Source organism: Canis lupus, chromosome X (genome assembly GCF_048164855.1).
Source record: "Canis lupus baileyi chromosome X, mCanLup2.hap1, whole genome shotgun sequence".
Classification (NCBI taxonomy): domain Eukaryota; kingdom Metazoa; phylum Chordata; class Mammalia; order Carnivora; family Canidae; genus Canis; species Canis lupus.
The window spans coordinates 48,504,815-48,521,946 of NC_132876.1; the positions used below are offsets into that span (position 1 = coordinate 48,504,815).

The following is a 17,132-nucleotide window of genomic DNA, read 5'->3' on the forward strand; positions in this document are numbered from 1 at the left end:
AAGCCATGAGAAACTTTGACCATAGTTTTCACTTGACATTCAGTGAGTAATGAAATCTGTGTTGTTAGTGTTGAGATCATTTACTAGGATATGAAAAAACAAATATAATTGCTACCTAAAAATTATTTCCTACCATGTCATTTTAGGTAAATAACCTTCATTAACTGTTCACTCCAAACCAAAACTTTCTTACCTTTCCACTTAACAAAAGATAAATATATGATATAGTACACTGTCCAAAACATTATTAGGTCTCAAATTTTTTTAGATATTTATAAATACTATAAATGGTTGGCAGTTATATGATAGTGGATAAAGAAGAGTGAAAAATGTCACTTGATGGTGTGCCAGTATCTTTTGCCTGTTTATTTTTTAAGCCCAAGTTAGGAAATTGATCTAAACGGTGACAAAGAATTGTCAAGATTCCAGTTACTACAAGTCCACTCCAGATAGGACCATTAAAAGTGGTTTGATAAAGCATTTGCTGATCTATTTTCAACTATAGCCAGCATCTTTCTTGGGGTTGGTAGTGAGCAAATGTCAGTGGAGATTAGAAATAGCCAAGCTGGGGATATTAGAAGCTTTTGAGGTTACAAATGGGAAATTGGGTAATAAACTTCAAAACAAAACAACAAACAAAAAAAAATGCCAAGTAAATGGACATATGACAAAACACATACCTACCCAGAATTCATGGTAAGAGGAGTCATGAGATTTTGTAGGATGCTTCATATTTCATCCAGTAACATGTTTCAAAAGTGTTTAATGGCTCAAAAATGAATTTTCACTCAGTATTGATGTTCCAATGTAATCATAGTAAAAATCAAAACAAAAACACATCCCACCTGTTTATTTACCTCTTCCTTTTAAGAAAGTTAAATTATTAAGTGGATTCTGTTTTAGATTGGAGGACATGCTGTTTTTTTTTTATTTAGTTAATAATCCACTTGCATAGCAATTACCTAGAAATTACCTTTGTCTTTATAATATTATATATAGAATCATCTAATTTGCATAACCTTAAACTTCTTATCAAGATAACCAAAGAACATTTAATTGGAGTGAACAGAGAAAGTTCTTGTACTAGAACTAAAGAGATGTTATACTATTCCTTTCCTCAGAGATCCTGTGTGGTTTATTTATTTAGAGAGCGTGCATGCAACTTTCAGGGAGTGGAGGAAAGAGAAGAGAGAGAATCTTAAGGAGACTCCACACCCAGAGCAGAGCTCAACACAGAGTTCGATCTCATGACCCTAAGATCATAACCTGAGCCAAAATCAAGACTCGGATACTTAACTGACTGAGCCACCCAGGCACCCCAGATCCTGTATGGTTTTGAATTTCCTTAGTGAGAGTGAACCAAATTGTAGGCATAGATTCATTGTTTTTTTTTTTTCTGACTCAAGCCATAAATGTTTTTTTTTTTTTATCAAAAAATCTATGTCATCCTAAATTGTCTGGTATTTCTAGTAGTATTAGAAGAAAGTTTCAAACAGGATAATTTGGATTTCACACTCAATTTCATTTTTGGATACAAAAGTTAATGGTATTTTATTTTAGCATAATCAACTATTTGGAATAGGTACAATCCAACAAAGGTCTCTAAAAAATGAGTTTCTGGAAAGTGAATTCTCTTTGTTTTTTATATTATTGAAGGCAGATACTCGAACAAGCTGAATCAAATATTTTTATATAAACATGGGATTTTAATCCACAAAATGTGCATTATTTGTATTCATATTTTATTTCACTTATTTAAGAACATCCAACTATTACTAATGCCTCTCCTAAGGCTTCTGAACCTTTTCATAGTCCAAATCCACCTGAATCTGAAATCATATATTTTAATTTCCCTAATCTTTTGTTTCCTATGACTGCTCTGTGCTTTAGCTTCCTTATTTTGAAATGAGAATGTTAGACTAAATCAGTTATAAACTAGAAGCAATTTTGCCCCAAAAAGGACATGTGTCAATGTCTGGAGATACTTTTGGTTGTCACAATTGGGGAATGCTGCCAACTTCTAGTTGGTAGAGGCTGGGGATGCTGCTAAATGTTTTACGATGCATAGAATAGTCCCTCACAACAATGAACTATCTGGCCCAAAGTGACAATAGTGCTAAAGATTCAGAAACATTAGATGATCTCTAAAATTACTGTGATCTGAAATGAAATTATTAACTATAATATTAAGTAAAATCTCAGCTACTGAATTAGTAAACAAGCATAGTTTATCAAGTAATTATGTGTGTAAAACATTTTTTAAAAGAATTTTTGTTTTATTTAATAGTCACCATATCCCGAGAAAGACATATTTCTGTACTTTTTAGATGAAAAAACTGGCTCAAAGTCGTTAAATAATTTGCTCAAGGGTATATAGTTAGAAGTAGAGAGAGGATTTGAATCTGTTTGATCAACTCAAAAGCTTTTTTTTTTCCCTACAGCCCAGTGCTGTGGGTCATAGTTTTTCCCCCATTCCAAATTATTATGAAAGCTTTGCTTTCACAAGTCATGTAAACACTCCTATAGGAAGGAAATAGACTAAACACTTTCATTAATAGAAAATTAGTTGATTCTCTCACCAAAGCCTAAAGCCACACGGAAATATAATCAAATTGTACGAGTACCAAATACATGAAATCTCTTATCAGTTCCCATTTACAATTTTAACAAAACCACTCTTTCATTTAAAATAACTCTTATGGGATCCCTGGGTGGCGCAGCGGTTTGGCGCCTGCCTTTGGCCCAGGGCGCGATCCTGGAGACCCGGGATCGAGTCCCACGTCGGGCTCCGGGTGCATGGAGCCTGCTTCTCCCTCTGCCTGTGTCTCTGCCTCTCTCTCTCTCTCTCTGTGTGTGACTATCATAAATAAATAAAAATTTTAAAAAATCTAAAATCTTTAAAAAAAATAAAAAATAAAATAACTGTTATAAAATTAATTAACCCTTATAATTGTTATATATATTATGTATAACATAAGGGAGGATCACTTACAATAGCAAAACAAAGTTTTATTACTTGTTCATGTGTTTTTCCTCTGAGTGATGGGTTGACTGCAGGAGAACTGCCCCTCTTGCTGTGGTTGAGGTAGAAGACGGTGCTTTTGTCTTTTATTTTAACGTTTTCAGTATTTTATTTTATTTCTTATTGTGGCCAAATATACATAATATAAAACTGCCATTTTAAGCATTTTTAAGTGTGCAACTCAATGACATTAAGTACATCCACATTGTTAGGCAGCCTTCACCACTATCCATCTCTAGAAATTTTTCATTGTCCCAAACTGGAACTCTGTACCTGTAGGTCATAGTTTTGTCATATGACTATATTTCTCCAATCTAAAGAACTATCTGATGTGTCTGATTTCTGGAAAATAACATGTTTAAACGTTATGCTTAATTTGTTAACTGTCGGCAACCTGAGGAAGTATACTGTTGATTGTGACCACAGAGGACAGCGTTGCAAAGCAGTTTTACTTTCTTAATACTCTGAATGTAAGTGGGACCATGCATTAAGCATTAGTTGTGTTTCATCTGTTCCATATCCTATCAGTTTAAGCCATAACACCTTAGGTGTCTTTCCATTTTTAACCTAGTTTTTGATAGTACTTTCTTGTTTTCCATTGCTGTTTTTTATGTTAAAACACACAAAAAAATGTTACCAGCATGAAAAACTTCTGTATGTTTCAAGGATAGTATATTCCAGTCTATATTTGAAAGCATACCATTGTATCACTAAGATCTCACTATCAAACTACACTAAAATGGGCTTTGATTCAGAGTATAAAATCTTGCCCTCCTATCCATATATCTTTTACAAGTTTATGATGGCATATAAAATTCAGATATGCCAGAGGATGAAGAACAGTTGAGAAGTACTATGCTAGGAATATAAAAGCAACATGTCTAAGATTCACTGGGAGATATTTACCTTCCCATGTCAAAGAACTTTATTTGCTGCAGATGAGGGATGAAATCATACTTCATAGCATTTATTATTTTGTCATTTGATATTCTAATGTGTAATCTACTTTTATTTTTAACTCTAGTTCTCCTAACATCTAACTAAATTAGATTGGAAGATTCAGGACCATCTGCTATGAATTTGGGGTATTCATTGTCAGAAAAGAAAACTGAGCCACTTATACCTAAATTATAACCAAAATAATACCTAATTTGCTGGAAAAATTTATTGACACTTGCTATAATGGTTAAAGCATTATATTTATCAATAGAAATGCTGTGTATTGTTTTGCAAAGAAATACCTTGGAGAGAACCAATTTTACGAATTAGACATAGATAATAAAATGCAAATAATAGAGGAGTAGGGGAAGAAATTTGGGGACCTTTTGAATTTTTAGGCCCTAAAGTCTGTGCTGTATAGCTGCTTAAAACTTCAAATCTACTTTTGTGTTTTCTGATAGACTTATTATTTGGAAGAAGCTAAGTTATTTGGATCCTTCTCTAAGTACGCCATGAAAACTTTGCTTCTCTATGTATTTCTGTCTAAAATACAACCTTTTCTTATTGATAACTATCAACCCATATATGGTAAAGTACAAAAAGAAACTTTAGAAATGGAAATCTGGAAGGTTGTGGTATGTTCTTAGTCATACAGCTAGTTAATAGCAGGATAAAGGCTAATGCAGTCTCTCATTCTAGTGCTTTTTACTTTTACTGCTTTTGGAATTAAGAATCAGTGTAAGCCCATATTCAACAACCAACCAATAAAAATACTTGTTTATTTATTATTTCAAATTCTAACCAGTTTATAAAGAGAAAAGAGGTGAAGAGAGTATAAAGGGAAAAAGAGGAAGAAAGAAATTGCCAAGTTTCTTCAACCATTCATTCCTACCAGAACCAGTGCCAGAGCCCCAGTTCTTTGTGAAAACACTTATTTTAGTTCCTGACATATAGTAAGTCCACAGTAAACATTAGTTCCTATTCCAGCCATCTTTCTCACAGCCAACATTATTTGCTCACATGACCTGTAATTTAACATTTATTCCCTGAAGTTGGCCTGCCCTCTAGATCTTCTGCCTGAGAGAGGCTGAAAAATATCTGCACTATCACCAATTTCCTCTGCCACATTCAGAATTGGCTATAGGCCATTTACTTCTGGGAGTCCAAAAATCATGTCTCAAATAGTGAGGATGGGGGTAGATTGGGGTCTAAAGGAACATTTTTTAGCATCTCTTGTGAATCAGACATATTTCTTATGTATGCCAAAACTAGAGAAGTTTTTCATTCAAGACTTTGGCCTTTTTAAGAACTAGCTCTCAGAAATCTTGGGCAGACTTAGACACTTACTATGTAACTTTGAACAAATTGTTTGACTTCTTCAAGCCTCAGGTATTGCCTTTAGAAAGGAGAGATCATTGTCAAATTTGACATTCATGTCAAATTTAAGGGAAATGCAGTTTAAAGATAATTTGGCAGTGTGGAGTGCCCTCTGAAAAACAGTACTCCATCATGTATAATGTTCTCAGTGAAAAGCTAGCTTCCACAAGCCTCCTGTCTACAGATTCAGGATCTAAAAAGATCTTGAAAGTCCAGAATTATTGGTAGAATCTAACAAAGGAAAACTTAAATGAGACAAATATAGTGTATATTGGGTATTTGGAGGATCCATAAAAATTTCTATCTATATAACTATGTCCTGGAGTGCATTCTTTAACTAGCTCCAGGTGAAAACGAAGCTTGTCTTTTAGTCAGAAATTAGCCTAGCATTAGTCAGTGTATGATGTGCCCACCAAAAAAAAAGTTATCTTGGGCTATATTAATAGAAGAGAAACACTCAAAACAAAGAGGTGAATATACTTAACAATAAATACTGAACTGTACACTTAAAAATGGTTAAGGTGGTAAATTTTATATTATGCATTTTACTACAGTAAGAAAAATGAGATGATCTCATTTTACTAGTCTGTTGTTAATTGTGACCCCATTAGGGTGATTGTGCTCATTTTATATTTTATGAATGGCAGGGATTTAGGTAAATTAGTGAGAGGACTAGAATTCATGCTGCATGACAAAATTGGGATCAACTCACAAAAAAGCTAAGGTGTGTGTGGGGGGGGAGGAATACAGATGTAACGGTTCTCTTAAAATATTTGAGGATTTCCATTTTAGAAGAGGGATTATATTTACCATGACTTTGAGGAATAGAACTAGGACCAGTGGAAGCTCTAAGACAGTGTGGTGTCATAGTCTGGTCCCTGAGCAATGATGCATCAGTATCACCAGGGAACTTGTAAAACCCTGTATGTTCTTGGTCCCCCACTCAAGAACTACTGAATAAGAAGTTCTGGGAATGAGACCTAATAATCAGTTAATCTTTTAACAAGATTTCCAGGTGATTCTGATGCACACTAAAGTTTGAGAGCCCTTACTCCAGGAAAACAGATTTCAGTTCAACAAAAACACATGAAAATTTGCCTAGCAGTGATTTCTCAACCTTCACTGAATCACCTGGGAAACTTTAAAGAACAAAACAAACAAGAGACTATGATGGGGAGCCACTCCCAGAGATTCTGGTCTGGTGTGGAGTCAGGATATTGGCATGTTTTAAAAATAACCTAGTGACTTCAATGTGCAGCCAGGGTTAAGAACTACCTTTGTGAAAGGTTGAACTAGGATCATTAGGTAGGCTGTTTAAGAGATCTCTTGGGGATCCTATTTAACAACACAGACTCTCAGGCTTCAACTCTGGAGATTTATATAGTTTTGAGATAGTGCCAAGGAATACTTTTTTCCTTCCTTTTTTTTTCAAAAATCTTTTCAGGTTAAACAAAAGCACAGTTAGCTTGATAATAAGTATGGTAGATGACAAAACCCGTATATCAGTCAGCTTAAGTCTCCAAATAGATATTGGACAGCCATTATGTGTAAGGATCTGAGCCTGTAGGGCAGTGATTCCCAACATGGTTGATTATCAGAATGACTTGTGGTTGGATTGGACCACCCACAGAGATTTTTAATTCAGCATGTATGATTTTGAAAAACTGTGCATGTGAATTTTTTAAAATATTTTATTTTTTATTTATTCATGAGAGACACAGAGAGAGGCAGAGACATAAGCAGAGGGAGAATCAGGCTTCATGCAGGGAGCCCAAGGTGGGACTCGATCCTGGAACTCCAGGATTATATCCTGGGCCCAAAGGCAGATGCTCAACCGCTGAGCCACCCAGGCGTCGCCTGTGCATGTGAATTCTATGTGATACCCTGCTTGTGAATAATTTTTACATGAAGATTTGTTCTGGAATTTTTAAAGTAGATTTAATCATATTTGAATTGATTAGGAAAGCATGCTATTTAAAGAAAATTAGGGTAAATCCTCCTAAGTACATTTTAATGTGCATCATCACTCCAGTATCTTCTTTTTTAGTTACAGATTTTTGTATATTTTAATTTTTGATTCACTGAAGTCAGAACATCACATTCATTATATTGCATATAAAGAATTTTCCATTGACAAGTAATTGTAGGTGAATTTATTTGATTTAAGGTGGAATTGACGTGAAGTAGTGATTTGCTGGGGAGAAGAATGGCTGAGATTTTGAGCCTGAAATATTGTACCATTTAATAAAGAAAAACAGACCAAGAACTTGTTTGAGGAAGTAAGTCAAAGGCAATAAGTAGGCAATACCATTCTAAAGAAAAACTTAGAGGGGCACCAGTAACTTCATGGTCTTCATGGAAATGATGTGGTGATACCAGTAATGAAAGGCTAGGTTAAAATACTCAGCCTTGGTATTTCCCAACTTGAGGTCAATTTCAAACTTTGAGTATTTAGACCTGGGGAAATTTGGAATTAAAGATTGATCTAGGAGAGAAAGGAAAGTTATATTTTAGGAATTACTGAATCTCTAAATTAGTAGTTTCCTTTTGTCTTCTCAAAGCAAACTTTCCTTTGGTAATAAATTATATTGCCAACAAATTATAATATTTAGAAAAGGTTTTAAAGGGAAATTCATAATCTTACCAGGATGCTCAAATTGAATGTAATAGTTAATTCTGAAACAAGGGACGTCCTGAAATACATTTTAACCTCTTTACCTTGCTGACTTTACAGCTAAAAATAAATAATATATTCTAAAACAACCTAAAAATGTAATTCAGTGGGGATACCATCCATATATTATAGTGATAAATTTTTAACCATTTGTCAAGGTATTTTTGACATGCTTCTAATAAAAATTATTTATTTTTATTAAACTATAATTAACACAGATATTAGTTGCAAGTTTACTATATAATGATTCAACAATTCTGTACTTTTTTCAGTGCTCATCAAGGTAAATGTACTCTTAATGCTTTTATCTGTTTTACCACTTCATCCACCCATCTCCCCTCTGGAAACCACCCGTTTTCAATCTGTATTTAAGAGTCTGCTTTTTTAATTTGTCTCTTTTTTACTTTGTTAATTTGTTTTGTTTCTTAAATTCCATGTATGTGTGAAATTATATGGTGTTTGTCTTTCTCTGACTGATTTATTACGTTAGCATTCTACTCTCTAGATCCATCCATGTTGTAACAAATGGCAAAATTTCGTTTTTTATAGCTAATATTCCATTGTATAGCTTACATCACATATTCTTTATCTGTTCATCTATTGATGGACACTTGGGTTGCTTCTATATCTTGGGTGTTTTAAATAATGCTGCAGTAAACATAGGGGTGGGTATATCTTTTCAAATTAGTGTTTTTATTTTCTTTGGATAAATACCCAGTAGTGGAACTACTAGATCATATGATAATCCTATTTTTAATTTTTGAGGAAGCTCCATACTGTTTTCCACAGTGGCTGCACCAATGTTACGTTCCTAACAGTGCATAAGGGTTCTTTTTTCTTCACATCTTCGCCAATATTTGTTAATTTTTGTGTTTTTTAGTTTAGCCGTTCTCACAGGTATTAAGTGATACCTCATAATGGTTTTAATTTGAGTTGCCCTGATGATTAGTGATTTTAATTATGGTTATTCTTATCTTGGACAAGCAATTTTTTAAGAAAGCCTTTTTAGTGTATACAGTGATACTGAAAATTAAGCTTAGTTGAAGATACCTGACATAACTTTTAAAAATAAATATCTTAAGATGTGCCTGGGTGGCTCAGTCAGTTAAATGGCTGGCTCTTGATTTGGGCTCAGGTCTCAGGGTCTGGGATTGAACTCTGCTCTGTGCTCATTGGGGAGTCTGCTTAAGGATTCTCTCCCCCCCTCCCTATGTTCTTCCCCCAGCTTGCACGCTCTCTCTCTAAAACAAATCTTAAAAAAAATACATATCTTTGAAAATTTTTTTTTTTTTTATCTTTGAAAATTTTTAAATAGCAAGTCTTATATGTGTTTTGCAAAACTTAAAATAGATAACTGTAAGGAATAAAATGTTAAATTTTCTTCCTTTTTTCCTTTTTAAATTTTCTCCTTTTTCCTTTTCTAGCCCCGTTTCCCAGAGTTAACCACTTTTAAATTTAATTTATATCTTTCCATATTTTTTTCTATGTGGTATATAATTAATTTTTGTTAGTATTGGGAACTGGATGTGTTAATAATTTTTCTTCTACAACTTTTATAGATTTAATGTATTATTGGCATTTCTCCATAAATATGTGGTATCAAGTTATTCATTTAAATAGCCAAATAGCAAGCAAAATTTTGATATTTTGTGGTTTATACCCTGTAGATAAACTAATAAACTTTGGCAGAATACATTGCAGCTGTTAAGAACCTTAGATAGAAGCATGGACCTCAAGTGTAAAGGCAGAAAGTTTCAGTATGTGTTACTAATACAGTGAGAAACGCTATAGCATAATTTCTATATATTATTACATGAACACTATAGCTTTGAGGAGCTTGTGTGAGACATGTTTTGCCAAATGGACGTGCTAGGTTTTTTTATAATAGTGGAGAATGTTTGCCCACCATAAGCAAAGATACTTGTGGTTCCAAATGATTTTTAGATAACATTGGAGTCATAGCTCTAGATAAGTGACAGTCTTAAAACAATGCTTTTCTTAGGATTATCTGCTGTAAAACAAAATTCCAAGGCTGAGTTTTTAATTTAATCCTGTCTTTCATTATTGGTACCCTAGATCATTCCATGAAGCTCATGAAGTTACTGATAACCCCATAACTTTTCCTTTGGAATGATATTGCCTAGACTTATCATACTAAATAAGTAAATCTTGCTATATCAGACATTAGAAACATACCTAATATACCCATATTAAATTGCATCCTCAATAAGCAAAAAGCTATAAGCTTGTTTTATAAGCTATAAGCAAAAAGCCTCACAGGCACTCAGATTTACGGTGACATATGAAATAATGGATAGTTGAAGAATGAAAATGATACTTCTAAATATTCATTAATGTGATATACAGTCTCACCTCCCTTTATTTTATTCATAGATACGACTTGGAATGAACAGGAAAAGACTGAACTTTATACAGATAACTTTTGTAATATATGTGGAGTGGTGCTACAGTTTGAATCACAAAGGATTTCACATTACGAGGTAGGTTAAAAATAATGGAAATAGAGTCTAAAGGAAGTTTTTATTTTATTTTTTTATGGTTTAATATATACCTGTTATTTTTACTTATATATTTATCCTCCAAACTCATTTAAAGGAGTTTCTTAAATGTAGCAGATCAACTTCATATTTTATCATTTCTGATTCTTATGAAAATCCTGTGAAGTAGGGAGAATTTTTTCCCTTTGATGGATGAGGAGACTGGCTCAGAGAGGGACAGTAACTAACTAGCTTAAGTTTGGGGAATTTGGGTTTAAAATTGAACTTTTTGGCTTCTTTTCTTTTCTTCACACCATTCTGCCTCCCTTTGTATTCATCAAGCTACTATATCCTTCATCCTCATTGTAAATATAAGGGAGGCATTATAAAACTGGAGTAGGAAATGATTAATATGAATAAAGGGATATTATAGGACTCCAGAGTCTTCCTTTTATAGTAAATGAAGGCTATAAAAATAAAATGAACCGGTCTTGCACTTGACTTAGCTAACATCTTTTTTTAAAGACTTTTATTTATTTATTCATGAGAGACACAGAGAGAAAGGCAGAGACATAGGCAGAGGGAGGAGCAGGTTCCATGCAGGGAGCCTGATGCGGGACTCGATCCTGGGACTCCAGGATTACACCCTGGGCCTAAGGCAGACGCTAAACTGCTGAGCCACCCAGGGATCCCCAGCCAACATCTTTTTAAGTACAGAACCATATAATTCTAAATCTAGGAGTGGGAATGTGTAATGTTCTTACTCCTTTGGTTTATTGATTAAAAAACTGAGAGCCAGAGGCTACTGAGACTCTTTTGGTTATTGATTTTAAAAACTGAGACAAAAATGTTTGCTACTACCCTAAAAATTTTGGCACTTCATAAAGTGAAATTGGTATTTAAAACATTGCCAACCCTTTGTACTTAGTACTTTGAAAAGTCATACATTTTTCAGAAAGGTTGAATATTTGAAAAAATTTTACAGAATTCTGAACCTTCAAAAAGCTATTATGCTCTGGGTAGATTTGGGGAGAGCAAAGCTAGATTTTCTAAGAGCCACATTTGCCACTCAATATTATAAAATATGTACTTTTAAACTGAAGTGTTTGAATTCCAAAATACATTTTTGAAAAGCCATATGGTTTTAATAAGAATAGAAAATGGGCTGTACATGTCTCTTAAAATTCAATTTCTTTTGATTTTTTTCTTGATTCTATAGGTTGCCATCTTTTGGGGGTTTGTTCAAGTTGTTATTTAATTCCAATTAGTTAACATATAGTGTAATGTTGGTTTTAGGTATTACACATATTACACATATAGTGTAATATTAGTTTTAGGTATAGAATTTAGTGATTCAACATTTATGTAAAACTCCTGGTGCTCAGCACAAGTGCACTCCTCAATCCCCATCACCTATTTAACCTATCCCTCATCCACCTCCCCTCTGGTAACCATCTGTAGTTGAGTCTATTTCTTGGTTTGCCTCTATCTCTGTTTTTCCCCTTTGTTCATTTGTTTTGTTTCTTAAATTCTACATGTGAGTGAAATTATATGGTACTTGTTTTTCTCTGATGGACTTATTTCACTTAGTATTATATTCTCCTGTTCCATCCGTGTTGTTGCAGATGGCAAGATTTCATCCTTTTCTATGGCTGAATAATAGTCCACTGTGTGTGTGTGTGTGTGTGTGTGTGTGTATACATGTCTCTTAAACTTCAATTTCATATCAATTTTATTCTAGATTCAATAGATTACCATTTTTCATTTTTTCAAGTTCAATTTCATTCCAGTTAACATACAGTATAATATTAGTATGTGTACACACACACACACACACACACACTATATCTTTATCCATTCATCAGTTGATGAACATTTGGGCTCATACCATAATTTGGCTATTGTTGATAGTGTAGCATATTTTAAAATTTGAATTTCTCTGCCATCTGTAAGCTTGGTGCTTAAGCTTATTAAGTCATCAAATCAAAATTATACATAACTTTCCAGATATTTGAAAGCATTTCCATACAAACACTTTACTTGAGAAGGTGATTTTTTCCTCTTTAGTATACAACTTGGTTAATACTATCAGACCAGCTCACTATATATTATTTATTGCACATATAAAATAGAACAGTACTGTAGAAGTTTTGAATGCTTTTTAAGTTTTTATTTAAATTCCAGTTAGTTAACATACAGCTTAATATTAGTTTCAGGTGTACAGTAGAGTGATTCAACATGTCCATACAACCCCCTTCTCATCTGGACAAGTGTACTCCTTAATCCCCATCATCTATTTAACCCATCTCTCCACTCACCTCCCCTCTAGTAAACATCAATTTCTTCTCTATAGTTAAGAATCTGTTTCTTGGTTTGCTTCTCCCTCTCTTTTTTTCCCCTTTGCTTATTTGTTTTGTTTCTTAAATTCCATATAGGAGTAAAATCATATGTTGTTTGTCTTTTTCTGACTGACATATTTTCCTTAGTATTGTACTCTCCTGCTCCATCCGTGTCATTGCAAATGGCAAGATTTCATTTTTTCTGGTGGCTGAGCAATATATATATATATATATACACACACACACACACACACACACACGCACACCACTTCTTCTTTATCCATTCATCAGTCAATGGACACTTGGGCTGTTTCCATAATTTGGCTATAACAGATAATGCTACTATAAACAAAGGTGTGTGTGCATCCTTTGAATTATATATTTTTCTTTTTTTTTAATTTTTTTTATTTATTTATGATAATCACAGAGAGAGAGGTGAGAGAGAGAGAGAGGCAGAGACATAGGCAGAGGGAGAAGCAGGCTCCATGCACCGGGAGCCCAACGTGGGATTCGATCCCGGGTGTCCAGGATCGCGCCCTGGGCCAAAGGCAGGCGCTAAACCACTGCGCCACCCAGGGATCCCTGAATTATATATTTTTCTATTCTTTAGGTAAATACCTAGTAGTACAATTCCTGGATCTTAGGGTAGTTCTATTTTTAACTTTCTGAAAAACCTCCATACTGTTTTCTAGAGTGCTACACCAGTTTGCATTCCCACCAACAGTGTAAGAGTGTTCCCCTTTCTCCACATCCTTGCCAACACCTGTTGTTTCTTGTCTTGTTGATTTTAGCCAAAGGCAGACGCTCAACCACGGAGCAACCCAGGTGTCCCCATAAAAATTTTAAATGACAGTAGTATATAATACTGTTTATAAGTACATGCATATGCAATGAAAGAATAAAAGCATGAAAGGAAACAATATAGATCAACTTTAAGATAATGGTTATTTATAGGGAAAGAGTGAGGAGTAAGGGATTGTGGGTATGAGGAGATAGGACTTTATACTTATAAAATTTTACATCTTTTTAAAAGGAGATCTGAAAGAACGATAGCAAAATGTTAACATCTGTTAAAACCGGGTGATGGGTATGGGCTCCAGCTATATTATTGCCTGTACTTTTCTATAAGATGGATCTATTTCATAATTTAAAATTCTGTAGATAGTGGTTGTGTCACAGCATATGCTCAGGAATGTTAGTTTCCCTTCTACCTACACCATTTTTGTTATTCTTACATAGTTCATTACACATTTTTTAGAGATTTTTCTAATATGCTTAACCTAGAAGGGTTAAAATCTTCACATAAAAGAATTTGAGAGATAGGAAGTACAGGACTGATATGACAGTTCCATGACCCCATCAGGGACCTAGGCATTTTCTGTCTTTCTGTTTTGCTGAGCTAGCTTTTGTCCTCAAGGTCCCCTATAGTCCCATGACTATTGGAACTCTGACCTTTCCAGCTTGATTCCAGAAACAGAAGGGAAGAAGTTTAGAAGGGTTTATCCCTCAGTCTGTCAAGGAGATTTCCCAGAAGTTCCACCCAGCAGTTCAGATTATATCTTACTGGCCAGAATCTAGTCACATGGTTACATTTCACTGAAAGGGAGGCTGAAACATGCAGTCTTTTAGCTGGGTATGTTGTCCAAGATGTGTAACTAAGAACAAATTTGATACTGGAAAGCAACCAGGAATCTCTGCCTAAAACAGGAATATAAAAGTTACCTCTAAATTATAGCATTATTTCATTTTACTGAGATTTAGAAATTTGAAGAAGCATGTGAAGCTCTTTCATTAACTTGGTACACACCACATTTTTACAGCTCACGAGTGCTATCCTCAAATTCAAAGAGGTGTAACTCAGGATGCCTCTGTTATTAAATAAACAAAGTCATATTATATCTTTTTTCAGAGTGAAAAACATGCTCAAAATGTTAGGTTTTATTTTCAAATGCATGGGGAACAAAATGAAGTGCCTGGTAAGAAAATGAAGATGGATGTTAGGAATTTTCAGGTGAGTGACCTATATTGATGTCGTAATTCTAAACTTTGAATTATCAAATCATTCTAACAAGATTGTGCTTATTTCAGGTGCATAGGAGTGAAGTAGTGGACAGAAACAAATTTTGTGATCTCTGCAACATGATATTTAGCTCCCCAGTTGTTGCTCAGTCTCACTATGTGGGAAAAGTCCATGCTAAAAAACTGAAGCAGTTAATGGAGGAGCATGATCAGGTATCTCCATCAGGATTTCAGCCAGAGATGGGTAAGATTACATTCACCTCTTTAGCTTCAATACAGGGTCTCTCGTTCTTTTTTTTTTTTTTTTCCAACTTTGCTATCCAAGTTTTTTTTTTTTTTAATTGGAGAGACTTTCACTCTGGAGTAATAATTTGATTATTCTTCTTCCTAGTTAATCTCTTCTGTGTCTTTGTTATTTAGTATGGAGATTATTAATTGCTCACTGAATTTTAAGAAATGTTATCACCTTTCCTTTTCGGTTTATTAAATACAAATGAAAGCAAGTAATTTTCTATGCTGTTAAAGAGAAACAACAAAAAGCAGCCTGAGCTCTCCATTTCTAATCAAATCATAAAATCTTATCTCCTTCATATACTTCCCCTTGCCATCTATCTCACTTTTTTCTTTAATACTTTGTAAAACATTATCTCATATGTGTGTTCAGACTAGTATTTTCACCATAATATATTTATGGTGTCGCATTTTCTGACTATAACTATAAGCAAAAAATAAATAAGTTATGGAATCTCCCTCTACCCTAATCATTCATTCTTTTTATGAATATAAAGAAAAAATACCACCAACATCCTCAATCAGTAATGATCACTTATTTTATGCTAGATCCCAAAGATACAGAGAACTCTAAAACATTGCCTCTTTCCTCTTTCTAGTAATGTTGAGTCACCAGCACATGAGAAATTTAACCCAAAGATCTCACTTCTGGTCTAAGGTAGCAGAGTGTACCCTGGAAAACCAAACTTGTATTTTGAGAATTTTGTGTGCTAGAACAAAAAATGATTAATCCACTGGAATAAATAATTTACCACATTCCCACTAGGTTAAACACTTCAGGAATAAGGCATGCCTAGCATGGAAAATTTACCAACATTAATTTCTAACTCATATTGTAGGCCTTATCCAGCATTAAAACATACTATATTCTTAATAAATTAAACCAGAATTATTTTTAAACTTATTCTAGTCTAATTTTGTATATTTATTTTTCTTATGTCATCTAAAGGGGGTTAGAATCAGTATGCCCTATAATAGAAAGCATCTTGTCAAGTCTTATTTTCAGTCCCCAAAATTCATCAATTTGAGCTCAGATAGGATACTAAATCTAATAGCTCTGAAATAACTATATAATTGTAGAAACACATAATTTTGTAGCCTTAAACAACTGCATAAATTTTATTTTGTTACAAACACCACAGATCTAGACTTATTGGGCTACTCAAGAAAGACACCAACTTAGAAGTTGATACCATCTGTTTTTCCCTCACTAATTTCAAGAACCATCTTAAGCTTTCATGCTTTCATCTATTTTTCTAATGAATATAATTAGCCAATGCCTGATGCTAATATTCCTTCTTGTACTTTTGTTGGAGAAACTTGGTGACAGACTTGTCTTCGAATTTCTATTCTCACAGAAGGAAATTCTTTTTAACCTGAGTACCTTTATCCAACAGCCCTGTGTGGAAAATGTCCAAAGATAGCAGGTTTTTAAATAATTCTGAATTTCCTTAATACTTTATAATGAATGCAGCTCTAATAGCTGAATATATGTTGATCACTTCTCATTACAACTATTTCAGCAGATGTGCCTCTTACTACTTCTGCAGAATCAACTTTTCTGAAGCCCCTTGCGATCAAGCCTCCTCCAGGTGGGATTAAAGACAAGACTATGCCTTCCTCTTCCAGCAGTGCTTTGGATTTGAATAATCCAAACAAGTATTGCAAGCTCTGTCCTGCTTCCTTTAATAGTCCATTAATGGCCCAGCAACATTATGTTGGGAAAAAACACAAAAGAAATGAAGCTAGGAAGAAGTTTGTAGACAAGATAAGAGAGAAACCTCTTCCAGCAAATTCAGATGCAAATGGTAAACAGTAAAAATATCCCAAAACTCTTTCATAGGAAGTTTATATTTTATAAAGCATACTGGCTTATGTATATATCATTTTGCTCTTATTGAGTAGGAAGTTGATAGTACTGATAGGATCATAGAATTTTAGATGAGTAAAGACTTCAGAGTCCATCTAGTTCT

The 17,132-nt window shown here is 34.0% G+C and overlaps 1 protein-coding gene across 9 annotated transcripts in view; it reads left to right on the forward strand.

The window, feature by feature from the left end:
- ZMAT1 (zinc finger matrin-type 1) overlaps nucleotides 1–17,132 on the forward strand; it is a 56,254-nt gene that overhangs the window by 27,178 nt on the left and 11,944 nt on the right. For 3 of the 9 annotated variants that reach the window (XM_072817873.1, XM_072817868.1, XM_072817876.1), the window contains exons 2-5: nucleotides 10,407–10,513; nucleotides 14,759–14,860; nucleotides 14,938–15,112; nucleotides 16,710–16,967. In XM_072817873.1, the coding sequence (XP_072673974.1) occupies nucleotides 10,407–10,513; nucleotides 14,759–14,860; nucleotides 14,938–15,112; nucleotides 16,710–16,967 (642 nt within the window). Of the gene's footprint in view, nucleotides 1–10,406; nucleotides 10,514–14,758; nucleotides 14,861–14,937; nucleotides 15,113–16,682; nucleotides 16,968–17,132 lie in introns of all 9 variants that reach the window. The other 6 variants (XM_072817874.1, XM_072817877.1, XM_072817869.1 and 3 more) reach the window with 5 other exon arrangements.